Source organism: Rhinopithecus bieti, unplaced genomic scaffold (assembly GCF_001698545.2).
Source record: "Rhinopithecus bieti isolate Rb0 unplaced genomic scaffold, ASM169854v2 scaffold_18471, whole genome shotgun sequence".
NCBI lineage: Eukaryota > Metazoa > Chordata > Mammalia > Primates > Cercopithecidae > Rhinopithecus > Rhinopithecus bieti.
In genome coordinates, this window is record NW_016809119.1 from 149,780 (window position 1) to 167,781 (window position 18,002).

Consider the following 18,002-nt stretch of genomic DNA (forward strand, 5'->3'; position numbering starts at 1 on the left):
CCCACCTCAGCCTCCCAAAGTGCTGGGATTACAGGCGTGAGCCACCGTGCCCGGCCCCTAAGATTGTTTTCTTTAAAATAAAGATAAAAGCATTGGCCAGGACAACAGGAACATCTTGAGAATAAATGTTGCTTTTCTACAAGTTTTCTTTTCTGCTGGAGGGAGGCGGAGGTGTCTTCTTGGCTCAATGTTAACTAATCACCAGCTTACTCTTTTACTTGCCACTCACGCAATATATTTATTGCTTTACTTTTGCAAAATCTAAGTATCTAACTAATGATCTTTTCATTCAGTTACCCTTTTTTCTTCAAATAAGTGATCCTTACCTTTGGTTTCGTCGTTTGTCTTATAAACAATTACAAAATTAATCTCAAGAGAATTTCAAAGCCAAATTAATTTTAAGTCATTTTAATTTAAAACAAGGGTTTTTCATTTGGTAATCTTAAGGGGGAAAGATTAGAAAGCTGCAAAACTCACGTGCTGCTAGTTTTGTCACTTCCCAATGACCCCAGGAATCTTCTTTGTTTTCTCTCATTTCAGGATGTAAATATACAAACAGCCTGAAATAAGTTTTATTTAATGCTTGTTCTGGAACAAGGGTACATGTGCTAAATTTGAGGTTAAAGTGGTTTTACACCTGCATTAGACTATGCATATTAAGAACAAATGTGTCTGCAAGTAGACATGACGAGCTCATACCACTGAGCGTTTTGGTCCTACCACAATATATATCTAACATCTAATAAAAATATGTATTTGCCAGGTATTACCAGTAGATTCAGGTTAGAAGCTAAAATATGAATAATTTGAAGATAAATTGGTAACTCTATATTAATGAAATATCCTCTACACACAGTTTTGGCAAGGCAAAAACAAGCATAATCCAGAACAAAATAAAAAAGTGCTTACCGATCTTCTTCAGGGATCTGGATGGATCTTCTGATAATTGAGTATGGATGGTGCGGGGCTGTTGGCAAGCACTTACAACCTGTATGATTGGCAACTTTAACAGGCACTAATTCAGGTACTGATGTCAAAGGCACTGATATCTCAAAGAGCTACAGCAGAGAAAGATAACCACAATATATATTTTTTTATTTTATATATTATTTTTAAAATTGTTCTAGTGCGAATTTTTGCCTTTGTCATTTATGGCAATGACTTTAGCCGAGTTGTCCATTAAGAATGGAACTAAACAGGCTCATCTAACTTTATGAAGTGTTTAAGTTTGGTCAAATCTCTTAACTTTTTGATCATTGATACCCTTGTAAAATGGTACTGTTAATCCCTACTCCTGCTTTACATTTGAGGGTAAATCATAAGGATTAAATGAGATTAAAGCTATGCAGTTTCTTTAGGATTTTATTAGAATAGGTTATTATTCAAACTCTTTACTTATCCCTTCTCATACCATTTCTATTGAAGAAATATAGTTTCCTATCTCTTGACTTTGTATTTGGCCACGTCACTTTCTTTGGCTAGTGAGATGTTAGCAGACATGACAGAAGTACAAATTTGAACTGTGCATGTTTTATGGGGCTTGTTTTCTCAAACTTATGCTGTAGCCACGAAAAGAACGTAATCTGGCAGGCTCGCTGGTCCAAGCGATGGAAAACGTAGAAGTTGACTTGGACTCACACTGCAGCTTAGAGTCAAGCCCCGCTGAATCCACCCTAAACTAACTGAACCTCAGATACATAAGTGAGAATAAATCATTGTTGTTTGGAACCACTGAGTTTTAGTGTGTTTGTTATGTAGCATTGTGTATTAATAGCTGATACAAGATCATCGTGCCCAAACAAATAATTATAGCTAACATGTATATCATTCTTTCTACGCTTTCTGTAGGCCACACCCTGTTGTAAGTGCTTTCATGTTACCTCATTTACCCCTTATAACAGCATTATGGGGTGGGTTTTTATTATCCCCATCTTATAGGTGAAGAAACAGACATACAGAGAGATGATACAACTTTCTTGAGTGGTTCTATGATGTGTGGATGAGTTTGAAGTTGATTTTAATGTATTGTCCATTCAATCACCATTCCATGTAGTCCTTACTACATAGAGTATTCATTTGTTCACTTTGTTTCTAAGAGGTGGTCTGCCAAATAGTCCATAACTTTGGGGCGAGAGATAGTTTTTGTTTTGTTTTGTTTTGTTTTGAGACGGAGTCTCGCTCTGTTGCCCAGGCTGGAGTGCAATGGCACGATCTCAGCTCACTGCAAGCTCCGCCTTCTGGGTTCATGCCATTCTCCTGCCTCAGCCTCCCAAGTAGCTGGGACTACAGGCGCCCGCCTCGTCGCCCGGCTAGTTTTTTGTATTTTTGAGTAGAGACGGGGTTTCACCGTGTTAGCCAGGATGGTCTTGATCTCCTGACCCTGTGATCTGCCCGCCTCAGCCTCCCAAAGTGCTGGGATTACAGGCGTGAGCCACCACGCCCAGCCAAGAGATAGTTTTTTAAAAACTACTATTAAAATGTTCAAAAATTCATATTTGGAAGAAAAGCTGCTGTACACTTACACTTAAGTACATTCTATGAAATTAATCATTTGTTGAGTACAGCAGTCAAAATGAAGTACTCAACTATCTATTAAGTGGAAGCAATCCATTAAGGTTGTGTTTATTCTGACCTCTCAATATGTAATGGAACTTCCATGAGTCTAAGTGAGAGTGTTTTTGTAGTGTTTACTTTGCATAAACTTCATCTTCTTGCACAATTTTTTGGCTGTGCTCTAGGGAATCACATGATCATGAACTAAACCCTCTTACGTTATGCAAGCTTTGTTTCTACTAAGAATTGATGCTTAGCCCTACTTGGGTCATTTTTTTTTTTTTTCTAATTGTCAAATAGTAGAGGTTAAAATTTGCACAAGCTCCAAGATTCTCTAAAAGAATTTAGAAAAGAAACTCTCCAGTTTAAAGGATATTTTAGAGGGTGGAGGAACAAAATTAAGGATAAGTAAATCTATTAACAAAACAAATCAGCATTAAGAAAATTACTTAACATGGGTATGTTCAGTACATGTAATTTTCTTGTACTACCTCTTTTTGCAATTAAAAGGAGAATAAATCATATAGTTCTCACCTATGAGTGAGAACATGCGGTGTTTGGTTTTCTGTTCTTCTGATAGTTTGCTAAAAATGATGGTTTCCAGCTACATCCATGTCCCTACAAGGGATGCAAACTCATCCTTTTTTATGGCTGCATAATATTCCATGGTGTATATGTGCCACATTTTCTTAATCCAGTCTGCCACAGATGGACATTTGGGTTGATTCCAAGTCTTTGCCATTGTGAATAGTGATGCACAGTTTTTAAATGTTGCTTTCCCAAGTTTGTTACTACTACTCTCATATGCGACATTTATTAAAAACATGGTAACCAGAGAAAGGAAAACTTACCTAAGCAAAGGGAGTTTTATAAGATGAAGAGGGCTGAATTATTTCTTTCATGAGGACTGCAGAATTATTTCCAAATGTCTTTTGTGCTAGGTATTCTCTCTTTGCCCCTCCAGAGACACCATCCTCTCTCCTTCCTTCCCCATCAGGCTCTGTGCCCCAGGATGCTGCCCTCCATGGGCTACATCTATAAACCCTCTTGCCTCTCCCAGCCCCTGCCCCAACTCCCTGCCAGGCCAAGAGTTGACAGTGGCCAGTCCAGCAACCCTCTTCTCCGCTTTCTTTCTGGGTTCCCGTAACTGCTCCCTCCCCTTGTCTCCTCAGTCTAAGGGTGGGGAAGTCTCCCCCTTTTTGCTAGCTTCAGGTGCTTCACTGTCCCATCCCTCTTTCCCCAATTCTGCCCATAACCTTCATTAAACTTTTTTTTGAGCAACACAGAACCTGATGGATACACAAGACAGCACAGCTATCTTCATTCCTTTCAACATCCTATCCTAGTAACTTCCATATGGTTTTCTGAGTCTTGACATTATAGCATCAGAGAGACAATAACTGATAATAGTTCAGGCTCTGGCCTCCCACAGACCTGGGTTTGAATCCCAGCTCTGCTATTTATCAGCCATGTAACCTTAGATAAGTAAGTTACCTCTCTGAGCCTCAGTTTCCTCATCTATAAAGGAGGATAAAATACCCTCTTGGCTCGTTTCAAAGATTAAATGTGATTATGCACACAGAGCATTTAGTACAGTGTTTGGCAACAAGGTTGTTGTAGCGATCGACGCTATTATAATCAGGGCTTTAGAGACAGCAGGCTTGCCGATGTCCTCATACCTGTTTGGAAATGTACGAGGTGCTGGTGTTCATACAGATGAGGCTCTCTTCATTGCAACAGCCACCACATCGGAACACGTTCACACAAGGGGGCTTGAAGAATGTGTTGGTACTCTTCCCCAGCTCACTGGCCACCTCCACGCATGTTTCTCTAGGGCTGCACTGAGTTCTTTGCCATTCTTCGTCTATAACTGCAGAGAGAAAGCTCACTGGGGCTAGCAGATGGAATGGCCCTGATGTGCCAACATGTGCCAGGGTTATGCTGAGCATAGTCATTTTCACATTTCTACTGCTTGTTTCTTTTACTAGATGGATATTTTTTGTCAGTCCTTTAACCAAAGATTGTTTGCAGAGAAGTTACAACAATCTCTGTGCTCATAAACAATCTCTGTGCTCAAAGGTGTGGTATAAATTCCCATTTATACCACACCTTTGTAGAATATAAGTATTTTATTTCCCTTTGAGGTAGAACACCATGTCCTGTACATAATTACATTGGATACATCTGGAGAAGCTGGCTAATAGGGAAGTAAATAGAAGCATGTAAAGAAATAACATGTAAATATTATTTATCAAGCAATTTACTAGATACAGCTGGATAGCATTTCTTCTGCTTAAAGCCAGGTGTAGGTAGGTTTTAGCATCATCAAGAAATATGTTTCTGTTGGTTGCTTAAGTAACTACAGTACGATTTAAACTTGGCAAATGCATAAATGGAAATTGAAGTGAAACTAATCCTTCCTCAAATCAGAGTTTTCTCATTTGCAAGTGCCCGATACTGATATTTATATAAATGATGAAATAAGCCTGTTCGTATTAATGGAATGAGCAATCCTTTGGCCATAGTTAATTTGAAGGTAACAAGAAAAAAGAAACAAGCCTATGGGAATAAAAAAAATTATATACTTTCTTATAAAACAGTACTTGCTTTTCTCTCATATTTTATTTTTTAAATTCAATTTTGACCCTTTGGTACTTAATGCTGCATAGCCTTTCTACAGGTGTTTTGGGGGAAAGATTCAATTTTATGATAAAGACAACACAAAGACTTCCTTGTAGCTTGCCATGGAACTGTAGAGTTTATTTATTATATGTGGGGGTGTGGTGCTGGTGAAAATCTCTTGTGGTAGGCAGCTTTGAAACTAACCCCCAGTGGTCCCCACCTCCTGATAGTCATGCCCTTGTGTAAATCTCTTCTCCTTGTGTGTGAGCTGGACCTAGTAACTTGCTTCTTATGAAGAGACTACAGCAAAAGTGATGGGATACCACTTCCATGATGAAGTTAAAAAAAGATTGCAGTCTTGTTTCTACTTATTGCAAGTTCTCTTCTTTCTTACTCTGTCTCACTTTCTCACACACACACTCTTTCTCTCCTTCTACACTTGCAGGCTTTTTTTTTTTTTTTTTAACTTATTTTACTTTAAGTTCTGGGATACATGTGCAGAACGTGCAGGTTTGTTACATAGGTGTACGTGTGCCATGGTGGTTTGCTGCACCTGTCAACCTGTCATCTAGGTTTTAAGCCCCACATGCATTAGGTATTTGTCCTAATGTTCTCCTTCCCTTTGTCCCCCACCTCCCAACAAGCCCTGGTTTGTGATGTTCCCCTTCTGTGTACATCCGTTCTCATTGTTCAACTCCCACTTATGAGTGAGAACATGTGGTGTTTGGTTTTCTGTTCTTGTGTTAATTTGCCGCCATGTTAGAAAGGTCCACATGACAAGGAACTTGGGGCAGCCTCTGGCCAATAGCCAGCGAGGAATGAAGACCCTCAGTCCAACAGCCTGTGAGGAATTGAGTCCTGCAAACAACATCTGACTGAACTTGAAAGCAGTGCCCTAAGATGCCTGCAGCCCAGGCCAATATCTTGACTGCAGCCTCCGGAGACATCTGAAGCAGAGAAACTGATCTAGGCCATGTCAGCATTTCTGGCCCACAGAAACTGAGATAAATATTGTTTTAAGTAGCTAAGTTTTGTGGTAATGTGTTATGCAACAATAGACAAACTGTCCTTTATTTTCACTGCATTTTCAAGAGCTCTCCTGAGATTATTCTGAGTTCCCACATATGGGAATAGAAGGGATAGAGAAAACCTCTGCTTGAAGTATACCGATACAATATTACCATTTGAGATGTGACCCTAGTCCCTAAATTATTCCCTTATAACATCTTCTCCACATCCTTTCTCCTTTTTCATCCCTTAATACCAATTTTTTTCATATGTTGCTTCACCGAAAACATAATATGGGTTGTCTGGATCACTGCATTATACTACTACACAGTTTACCTACACTTTGGTTTTTTTTTCCTCATAATAAAACATTAAACCTTTTTTTTTTTTTGAGACAGAGTCTCGCTCTGTCGCCAGGCTGGAGTGCAGTGGTGTGATCTTGGCTTACTGCAACCTCCACCTCCTGGGTTCAAGCGATTCTCCTGCCTCAGCCTCCCAAGTAGCTGGGATTACAGGCGTGCACCACCATGCCCAGCTAATTTTTGTATTTTTAGTAGAGACGGGGTTTCACCATGTTGGCCAGGCTGGTCTTGATCTCTTGACCTTGTGATCCGCTCACCTTGGCCTCCCAAAGTGCTGGGATTATAGGTGTGAACCACTGTGTCCAGCCCCCAAGAAACCTTTTTAAAAATTTCTGATTATTAATATTTATATAAAAAGCCTGAAGGCTGCACATGAGGGATAAATTACTCAATTAAGTATTATTATGGTTATTATTTAATTCACTGCAATTAACCATGAATCTTTGAAAAAACAAGAAACCAACCTATGAAAATATTCCCAATTTAAAATTCTACTTAAATGTTTCTTTCCATTTGCTTTTTCTCTTTTTATAAAACTAAGTTTTGAAATTGGAGTGGTAAGCTTTTAATCAAAATCATATGCAATTATGACCAACATCACTGATTAAAGGCTTCATAACTCTACTATTCTTTACTACTTCCCAGCAGGACTGCTCTGCCTCAGGAAATTACCTTGAAATCCACAAGGAAGACTTGATAACAAATTCTAATTGGTGTAACATGCCGATTTCATTATGCACTGCTTCTAACTTAGTAAATAACTTTAGATGATCCCCTATGAAATTAGGAGATAAATTCATAGGGTTTGCAAATTCTGTGATATTTTAATGGCTTTCTCCTTAGAAAATGTCAATGTTATTGACTTTTTTTAGATCACCTAGTCTTGGTTTTATGGTAACATTCATCTTCATGAAATCGCTCCAGGCTCACCTCAGGCCTTTAGTCAGGTAATCTGGTTAAGGCCTTTGACCTCTAGATGAGGTGCCAACCCTTTGTTCCCCTGAAGGCTATATTAATTCACCACACAGAAACATCTAGAGCTTCAAACTCCTGTCTGAAGTGAGCTCAAGGCTATGGTTCCCACCATGTCAACTCACTTAGACACACAGTCATACACATGAACACAAAGAATCCTTTTCACACTCATGCCCAAGGTGCTACCAAAGAATATTTCCCCATCTATGCACAGCTTTCCCCACCGCCAACAACATAGGTCTATGCAACCCCAACATCTTTTTACAAATGGGAAAAAACAAATACAGTTTTAGGTAGAAAGAAAAAAATAGTTTTGGCCTAGTGGTTAATTTGAATTATGCTATATATATAATCAGTTACCAGGTAATCATGTTAATCAAATCTAGAATGCTAGATCAGCAATGCTGTAGCAGCTTCTTGTGTTGTTTTGACATGTCATCAAAAAATTAAATGCCTAATCAGAAACCACAGAACTTACTTGACAAGCATTTTTTATTCATTTTGGCACAGTACCTACACACTGCTTTCCTTCCTTCCTTCCTTCCTTCCTTCTTGCCTTCCTTCCTTTCTTCCTGCCTTCCTTCCTTCCTTCCTTCCTTTTTTTTGAGATAGAGTTTCACTCTTGTTGCTCAGGCTGGAGTGCAATGGCGCGATCTCAGCTCACTGCAACCTCTGCCTCCTGGGTTCAAGTGATTCTCCTGCCTCAGCCTCCCAAGTAGTTGGGATTACAGGCATGCACCGCCGTGCCCGGCTAATTTTGTATTTTTAGTAGAGACAGGTTTTCACCATGTTGGTCAGGCTGGTCTCAAACTCCTGACTTCAGGTGATCCACCCACCTCGACCTCCCAAAGTGCTGGGATTACAGGTGTCATCCACCACGCCCGGCCTGATTTTCTTTTAAAGAATCTTCATACCTTACTAGGGAACAATCATTACCCTTATTTCAAATTATGTTATTTTCTAGTCTGGAGTTTTGATCATTTTGTCTTGAGAATTTTCTCCCTTCGTTATTCTCCTAGCAATACCAGTACCCAATATTACAACTCAGTGTCCAACTTTTAATTTTCACTTTATTAAAAATCACACAACTTTGCAGAAATTAAAAAAAAAAGCTATATCTAATCTATTGGTTTGGGGGGGTGGTTTTCTTGAGACAGGATCTTGCTCTGTTGCCCAGGCTGGAGTGTAGTAGCATGATCATGGCTCACTGTATCCTCGACCTCCTGGGCTCAGCCAATCTTCCCACCTCAGCCTCCCAAGTAGCTGGGAATATAGGCACGTACCACAATGCTCAGCTATTTTTTTCTTTTTCTTTTTTTTTTTTTGTTGTTGTTGTTGTAAAGATGGGGTCTCGTTATGTTGCCCAGGCTGGTCTCAAACTCCTGGGCTCAAGCAATCTGCCTTCCTTGGCCTCCCAAAGTGCTGGGATTGCCAGCATGAGCCACCATGCCTGGCCATTTTTGCTTTTTATCTATGTATGTATGGCAGTAGAATATCTCTTGTGGATGAATCCCCAGGTTTTATTTTCTAAGTAAACCTTATGATTTTTTTTTCTATTGAGAACAATAGTCTTCCTGGGTTTTCTTTGCCCCCACATCCTTGAGTTAAATTTATTTTTATATTTTGAAATGTTCTTTTGTGTTTTTTATCTCAAAATCATATTGAATATATTTCTCTGTGAAGTAAATATTAAAAAATCAAGATTCTGCACTAATACTGAAGTTATGAAATCAAAGACTGACTTTCATTCTCCCTCTGACACGTGTCTGCCCCACGCAGAGTTTTGGAGAAAGTAAGTGTATTTGTCACCATCTGATAAAGAGAAAGAATTTGTCTCCACATCCACACACTTACCTTTTAGTGTTTCAATGTCATAGAAAGTTGCCGCAAACCTAGTGGACCGATGGGATGCTGAGCGAGAGTCTATACTGGTAAAACTTTTGAGCCTCAGCCTGCATCTCCACAGCTTCCAGTCCTCAGAGTGAGTAATTCGTAGTAGTTCCTCCAAACTAGAAGCAGCCCTGATCTGCTGTTCAGATCGTTCTAATGTGGACTGAGATGACCGCTTAAAAAAGCAAAAATACCAGTTTAAAAACGAATTACTAAATTTTAAATTTGTCATAATAATCTTCGTTGCTGACACTTAGAAGCGTAAATACATCTGTAAAGTAATTAGAGAACTACTGAAATGTATGTCAGTGCCTAGGAAAAAGGATATCTTCTAGTATTGTTGATTCACATTCTGCTCATTTTTGATGGAATCAAATGATTTACTTATTTCTCCTGGGTTCTCAGAACACTTACAAAGAAAACTGTAGTGTATCGAATGGTGGGCCTCAAATTGATATGTCCACATCCTAACCCACAGAACCTGTGAACATTACCTTAATTTGGAAAAAGGATCTATATAGATGTAATGAAGTTAAGGATCTTAAAATGAGATCCTCCTGGATCATCTATGTGGACCCTAAATACTGTACAATGACAAGTGTCTTTATAAGAGACAGAAGAGAAGACAGGGACACAGAGGAAGGCCAATTGAAGACGGAGGCAGAGACTGGAGTGATGCAGTCACAAGTGGGGCATTGCCTAGAGCCATCAGAAGCTGGATGAAGCAAGAAAAAATTCGAGAGAATCCAAGAGTGTTTGGAGGGCGTGCAGCCTTGCTGACCCTTCCATTTTGGAATTCTAGACTCCGGAGCTGTGAGAAAATAAATTTCTGTTATTTTAAGCCACCAAGTTTGTGATAATTATTTACGGCAGCCATAGGAAATGAATAGATGTTTATCATATTATTTTTGTGACAGTAGCTAATGACAGTTGATTTCATCTCTGTTATTTGTTTGAGAAATTGATCCACAAAGTCCTGGGTAACCTGCCTACAGTCACAAAATAAAGATATCAAGCCACTGATAACCTGAATTTTCTTACTTCTAACCCTGTTTCTTTATTTTCTTTTAAAACCTACTATTTCAAAAACACAATCTTTTTCTGACAAAATATCTTTTCTGGGGTTTTACACTCTAGAAGTATAAGAGTTTAATCTCTTATAGAACTATAAAATACTTTCTAGAGTTCGATTTTCCATACAGTGCATGAAACTATATTGGCGGATACAGTGCAACTGTATCGAATGGGTTTGTAAGAAAAAAAAGACTTGGTAGATAAAAAATTTTCAGTATGTAGCCTCTTGTTCAAAATTGGGGGTTAGTTATATAAATAATGATATATGCATACAACAAATTCTATGTGATCATTAAAACAAAGGATGTAGAGGTATATTGGGACCGAACGAACTGAGATCCTTCCTGGAATGTGCTGGAGAAATGATAAGGTGATCTGTCTATGGCTAGGGCCTCAGATTCTCTCTTGCTGACCCTGTAGTTACTAGATGTTTGTTTTGCTGGGTGGTTGGAATATGCAGGTTGAGGCCATTTGTAGAGCTGGGATGAGGGAGGAGGCAAAGGACCAGTGCTGAGAGAGGAGGGTGGAAGGGAGAGGTGAATGTTAGCTGCCTGCTGCAGGGCGAGGAACAGTAGGGGAAAACAAAGACGAGCAAAAGGGGCTGTTAAAAAGCTTTGCATTGGGTCGTGTGATGTACACCCTCCTCCACTGAGCCTCAAAAGCTGTAGTTAAAATCTACATCATGCATTAGCATTTTAGGAGTAGACATTTTTTTTAGACATGCTAGTGTACACTGAGAGTTGTCCAAAAGTAGGTACTCAGAAGAGCAAGTGTGGTCCAAGTCACGTGTGATTCAGCTATGATACAACCTCTTTCAAAATTACTTACGTATTTTCACTTAGGTACTTATGTACATCATATATACATACTTATATGGATATATGAAGAACATCTAGTGACATATACACGAAAACGTAAACAATGGTTATTCTTTTTTTTTTTTTTTTTGAGACGGAGTCTCTCTCTGTCGCCCAGGCTGGAGTGCAGTGGCCGGATCTCGGCTCACTGCAAGCTCCGCCTCCCGGGTTTACGCCATTCTCCTGCCTCAGCCTCCCGAGTAACTGGGATTACAGGTGCCCGCCACCTCGCCCGGCTAGTTTTTTGTATTTTTTAGTAGAGACGGGGTTTCACCGTGTTAGCCAGGATGGTCTCGATCTCCTGACCTCGTGATCCACCCGTCTCGGCCTCCCAAAGTGCTGGGATTACAGGCTTGAGCCACCGCACCTGGCCAACAATGGTTATTCTTTATTTATTTTCGAGACCGAGTCTGGCCCTGTCATCCAGGCTGGAGTGCAGTGGCACCATCTCTGCTCACTGCAACCTCAGCCTCCCAGGTTCAAGCGATTCTCCTGCCTCAGCCTCCTGAGTAGCTGGGACTACAGGAGCGTGCCACCATGCCCGGCTAATGTTTGTACGTTTAGTAGAGATGGGGTTTCGCTATGTTGCCCAGGCTGGTTTTGAACTCCTGGGCTCAAGTGATCTGCCCGCTTTGGCTGCCCAAAGTGTTGTGATTACAGACATGAGCCACTGCACCTGGCCAACAATGGTTATTCTTTCGATCAAGACCTGTCAAACTATGGTCTCCCAGCCTAATTTAGCCTGCTGCCTGCCTGTTTTTGTAAATCAAGTTGTATTGACACACAATACAACTTGTGTGTCAATACAATGCACATACCATGTGCATTCATTTACTTATTGTCTATGGCTGCTTTCATACTACAAAAGCAGAGTTGAGAATTTGAGACAGAGACCTTCATGGCAGTTTCAATCTGAGGCCACTTGTCCGTTTTTTCTCAAGGCTTTAATATTCTCAGCCATTATCATTTTCATTATTCCACCTATAATATTGTCTCTACTCTCTTTTTTGAAAAATATTGGAGGCTTTTAATCATCTTACATGTCTCTTAAATGTGCTTCTATATTTAGCTATTTTTTCCCCTTCACCTCTTTCTAATGTGTTTTGGGTAAATTAATTGGTTCATCTTTCCAATCACCAACTCTCCAATTGTTGTGAGTCTAGAGTTTATTTTGTTACAGTTTTAATTTCAATCACCATATTTCTAATTTCAAGTATTTCTACTTCATTCTTCTTCCTATCTACTTTCTGTTACATTTCTGTATATTCTTCCTAGTTTGTCTCTTTTTTTTTTTTTTGAGATGGAGTCTAGTTTTGTCTCCCAGGCTGGAGTGCAGTGGTGCAATCTTGGCTCACTGCAAGCTCCACCTCCTGGGTTTGCGCCATTCTCCCAACTCAGCCTCCCGAATAGCTGGGACTACAGGCACCCACCACCACGCCTGGCTAATTTTGTTTTTGTATTTTTAGTAGAGATGGGGTTTCACCGTGTTAGCCAGGATTGTCTCGATCTCCTGACCTTGCGATCCACCCACCTCGGCCTCCCACAGTGCTGGGATTACAGGCGTGAGCCACCGCACCCCGCCCCTAGTTTGTCATTTTAAGTTTATGAATATTATTTCTTTCTTTATCTCTTTGAGGGTTCTAAATGTATTTAAGTATTTCTTCAAATTATTTTAGATTTTTAACTTTGTAGGTATGACATATCCTGATTATTCATTTTGTTGCTGCCATTCTTAGTAACAATTACATCAACGTGATTTGGAATTTTGTTTAGTAGTTCCATTTTCTTTCAGAGATTCATTTTTCTTTCTCATTATTCTTTCCCCAACATTTAGAAGTTTTGTAGTTGTACCCTGTGATCCCCTGGGTCCTGAATCTGAATCTTTTTGAGTATTTATGATTCAGGGATCATCTCAGCTCAAGTCCTAGTTGCAAGGAAGTATCTGCTTCCTCCTTTGCCCCTAGTTAAGTAATTTCATAGAAGTCACAGCTCCAGGCAGCAATGAGCAGTAACTCTTCCTTCCTCTTTCATGGATCTGATGCAGTGCACTCAAAGAGCCCATTTCCAGCTGAAGCTGAATTTTTGATGGCCCCTGTCTTCCAGCTCAGATCCGTAAGTCCTGCAGCTTCAGCTACATGGCTTAGTGCCATTTCTGTAAATGATTGTCATCTGCAAATGTTTGCCATCATTCCATCAATTTTATATTCTATGGACTAAGAACGATCTGAAAACATGAATCTACAAGGTTATCATACCTGGGAATCCAGATGTGAGTGTGTGTCTGTGGGTGCATGTTTTTAATAAAGGCGGGAGAATTATAAGCTGGGGGAAAGAGACAACAGACAGGAAGAAAGAAAGCATATGCAGGAGAGCTAAGGCAAGACGTAGAGGGGTTGTTTTGACATAAGTGCCAGAGATAAGTGGACATAGTGTGATTAGATGAGAGGATCACCCTCAGAAACAAGAGGAAAATACAGAATGGCATGGGTTTGTAGATGGCAGGACTGCCTGGGAAGCTCAGTGAACTCATACCTGTGGGTTCGCACTTTTCTGTAAAGTTTGGATCAAGGCAAAATTCTGGGAGTGAGAGGAGTGGGGAGCATGAGGATCATAGATCAGGTTTGTGAAATTGGCTTGCCACAGCTTCTTCATCTAAGAAATCTGGAGATGAAACTGAACAATTGCTAATGTCTCTGGCAGCTTTGAAATTCAATACTTCTCCATTAAGTCTCATTTTTCAATAGTCTCTCTTTTCCTGATTATTCATTCTCTTCTAGTTGGACAGTACTCCGTATACAATTCAGTCTTCAAAATAAAACTTTGTGACAAAGCTGCTTCCACACGAAAATAATGAAACTAAGCAGCTTTTTGAAGATTTTAAAGTTGAAGCATATTGAAAGGATTTTTATTTATTGAGGCAAATTTCCCTCAATACTATCCAAAAATACAAGGCCAGGCATGGTGGCTTACACTGGTTATCCCAGCACTTTGGGAAGCCGAGGCAGGAGGATTACTTGAGCGCAAGAGTTCAAGACCAGACTGGAAACATGGTGAGACCCTGTCTCTACCAAAAATACAAAAATTAGCCAGACATGCTGGTGCATGCCTGTACTCCCAGCTACTCAGAAGACTGAGGTGGAAGGATCACCTGAGCCTGGGGAGGTCAAACTTGCAGTGAGCCATGATCTCGCCACTTGCACTTCAGCCTGGGCGATGGAGCGAGATCTTGGAAAAAAAAAGAAAGAGAAAGAAAGAAAAGAAAGAGAAGAAAGGAAAGAAGAAAGGAAGGAAGGAGGGAAGGAAGGAAGGAAGGAAAGAAGGAAGGAAGAAAGGAAGGAAGGAAGGAGAAGGAAAGGAAGGAAGGAAAAGAAAGAAAGAAAAGAAGAAAGAAGAAAGAAAAGAAAGAAAGAAAAGAAAGAAAGAAAGAAAGAAAGAAAGAAAGAAAGAGAAAGAAAGAAAGAAAGAAAACAGTTTTATTATAGTTCTTACAGGTTTCAATTCAATCTTAGAAATTTTTTAAACTATCCAACTTGAGAACTCAGGAGAAAATATCAAATCTCTGGATTGAATTAAAGTAATTAAATGGTTCATGCAACTTGCCTCATCATAAAAAATGCGGTGTTTACTCAAGTACTCAGAGTTATTTAAGCTTACTTTCAACCCCAGAATTTAAAACCTAGTTTGAAATAACAGAAATTGCAGACAGTCATTTTGCTATTTTAAGTGGAAATACTAACAATTAAACATAAGTAGAAACCTGGCAACTAATTCATCAAAGGCATACATTTTCAAAGGGTTCCAGAATGGTTGTTTGTTTCCAATCGGCTTTCTGCACTGGTTGGTTTTTGTATAATGAACTTGATGTTATCCACTTGAGTAAGACAAAAATAAAAATTAAAAAGTGTGATTATCCCAAATACATACTTAAACCATTGATTTCAGTGGTTTTAATTACTAAACCTTTGCCAATTGCTCCTAATTTCTTCCTATTTTCTGATGGAAGTGCTAATCAAAATTAAAATAATTAAAAGGCTTTCATCAAGAGAAAGGAAGTGAAGCAGGGTTACCAGATCTCTGCTTTTTATTACAGCGGCAGCTTTTTTATGGTAATTAATCCAAGACTACTAGCAATTTCACTCTTAAATAACAAATCATTCTCTAATTTCTTGGCTACCACAAGCCAGCTTCTAAATTGGGAGGCTTAAAGTCTTTTTAATAAGACTTCACCATCATTTGAATGTATGCTCCTTTCTGTGGTACAATTTCAAGGGTAGTCATTTCTCCTTTTGTTAATTTCTAAGTTCACACAGCATTCTCCCCTGAGGAAGCATGAGCATCTCCATAACTTCTTAAGTATTAATTTAGGTCATGTGTGACCAAGCTGGCAGGCAAGATATTTGGAAAAGTATGGTGGTGGGGTTTGTAGGAGAAACTTAGAAGTGTCCCATGTTGTGAGGAAGTCAAAGACCTTCTGTACTCCTACAAATTTGAGCTCTCAATTTCCAGCCCAGCCCCTCTCCTTCACCAAAAATACATATCCAGTCAAGTAACACATTCCAAGAGTGAAGAAAGGCATAATTTGGGGATATCAACGAGCCTCAGTGAAAAAACAAAACAAAACAAAACAAAACAAAACAAAACAAAACAGCAAGGGATTCACTTTGGTTGGGCATAGAGCAGGTTTAGGAGTGGGGAATCTGGCAAAGAAGTTAGGAAGAGGGGCTGGTGAAATGAGATACCACTTCACACCCAGTAGAATGGCTATAAACAAAAAGACTGACAATACCAAGTGTTGTAAGGGATATGGAGCAACGGGAACCCTCATACATGGCTGATGAAACTGTAAAATTGTCTTGTTGCTTTGGAAAAGAGTTCAGCAGTTCTCTAATAAGCTAAATTTATTATACACCAACTAATTCCACTCTTAAGTTTCTAGCCCCTAGAGACAGAAAATAGATTATTGGCTGCCTGAGGCTGGGAGTGAGAATGGAGGTTTCATTGTAAAGGGGCATAATGGACCCTATGTGGATGATAGCTATACAACTCAGTAAATTTCCTAATGTTCTTGAATGAAAACAAGCGAAACGTCAATTTTATAGTGTGTAAATTCTATATCAATATAGTTGTATAAAATTTTTAAAAAGAGGAAGGACTGGAGGCGTGAAGACCAGGCTACTTTGACCCAATTTGGGAGGCAAGGAAAAATGTTGCCTAGTTGAACAATGGAATATTACTGGACATCCATTTTATCAACTTGTTCTTTGGTTCATTTCTTCTTGTTTTGACCTTAGTCCATGCTGTTTCCTTTGCCTGGAATGCCATTCACTCTTTGTCTACCTAAATCTTTCTCAGCTTAGATGTTACCTACTCAGGGAAACCTCCTCCACAACTCCCACCCCTGCCTAGGTCTGATCTGTCACATGGATTTCTAGCCACCCCATCCTTGTCCTTCGTAACACTACCAGTAACACTAATGAATTGTGTCATTTCTTGTTATCCGCTTGTCTTCCCCACTAGGTTGTAAAAGCCACTTGAGCAGTAATGGTATCTGTCTTATAGCAATAGTAAGAGCTGAATAAATATTTATTTATTATATATATTTANCACTGAAAGCTATAGAAAAAGTGACCTTGAGATTATTCATGTATTCAAACTACATCACTAAATCACTTGTCTTTTGAATATCTTCTTTCAATTCTCATTCCAGGTCCAAAATAAATGCCACTTCTTCCATCAAGCATTTTATGAAGTCCTTAACTTAGACTATATTATTTATGAACACATTGTATTCCCTTCCTAGACTGAGATCTCTTTGAGGGTAGGATATGTGTCTGATTCCTCTTTTTAAAGTAATAAGCATGTAATATGTTTCTGATGAAGGAATTTATAATAAATACATACATGTATCTGACAAAGAGCAGTTGGGCCCAGGTTTGTGTGGTCTGTTGAATATTTTATATATAGTACTGCTTCTCAAAACTGAATGTGTATACCTGGGGATCTCGTTAAAATGCAGATTCTGATGCAGTGGGTTTGGGCCAAGACAGGATGCTGCATTTCTTTTTATTTCTTTTCTTTTCTTTCTTTTTTTTTTTTTTTTAGCTGAGTACAGGGAACTTTATTGGTGGTACATGACAAAGTGGGGCTCCCTAGGCCCTTCCCTCTTCAGGGGGTCTGCATGGAAATTGTGAGGAGGGGAGATTCTCAGTGTGGTGGGGACTGAGTGTGGCAGGGATTCCCAAGCAGCTGAGGGCCTCTCTCTTTCTCTCATGCTCTCACTGGAGCTGATGGTCCTGGGGTGTTACTCCTTGGAGGCCATGTGGACCATGGGGTCCACCACCCTGCTGCTGTAGCCAGATTCATTGTCATACCAGGAAATGAGTTTCACAAAGTGGTTTCTAGCAAGTTCCCAGGCACGGGCGATACTGTTGGTTGGCTGACTGCACTTTGAGAAGGGTTTAAAGCAGGGGTTCACATTGTTAATTTTAAAACTAGCAATCTATGAAGTGCATCAGGTCAACTTGAATAAAAACACTATGACAGCCAGGTTTGCCAGTTTGCAGAAACTATCTAACTCTTCTCTCTCACATCAATGTTTGTAAAATTAATGTGTTATAGTGGAAAATAACATGCAGATTAAACAAGAAAATTTTATCTTTTT

The 18,002-nt window shown here is 39.5% G+C and overlaps 1 protein-coding gene across 1 annotated transcript in view; it reads right to left on the minus strand.

Moving 5' to 3' along the window:
* Window positions 1–18,002, minus strand: part of VEGFD (vascular endothelial growth factor D) — a 60,525-nt gene that overhangs the window by 8,974 nt on the left and 33,549 nt on the right. The window contains exons 3-5 of the mRNA XM_017888582.1: window positions 9,375–9,585; window positions 4,233–4,423; window positions 910–1,058 (exon numbers count right to left, since the gene is read on the minus strand). Of these exons, the coding sequence (XP_017744071.1) occupies window positions 910–1,058; window positions 4,233–4,423; window positions 9,375–9,585 (551 nt within the window). The remainder of the gene's footprint in view (window positions 1–909; window positions 1,059–4,232; window positions 4,424–9,374; window positions 9,586–18,002) is intronic.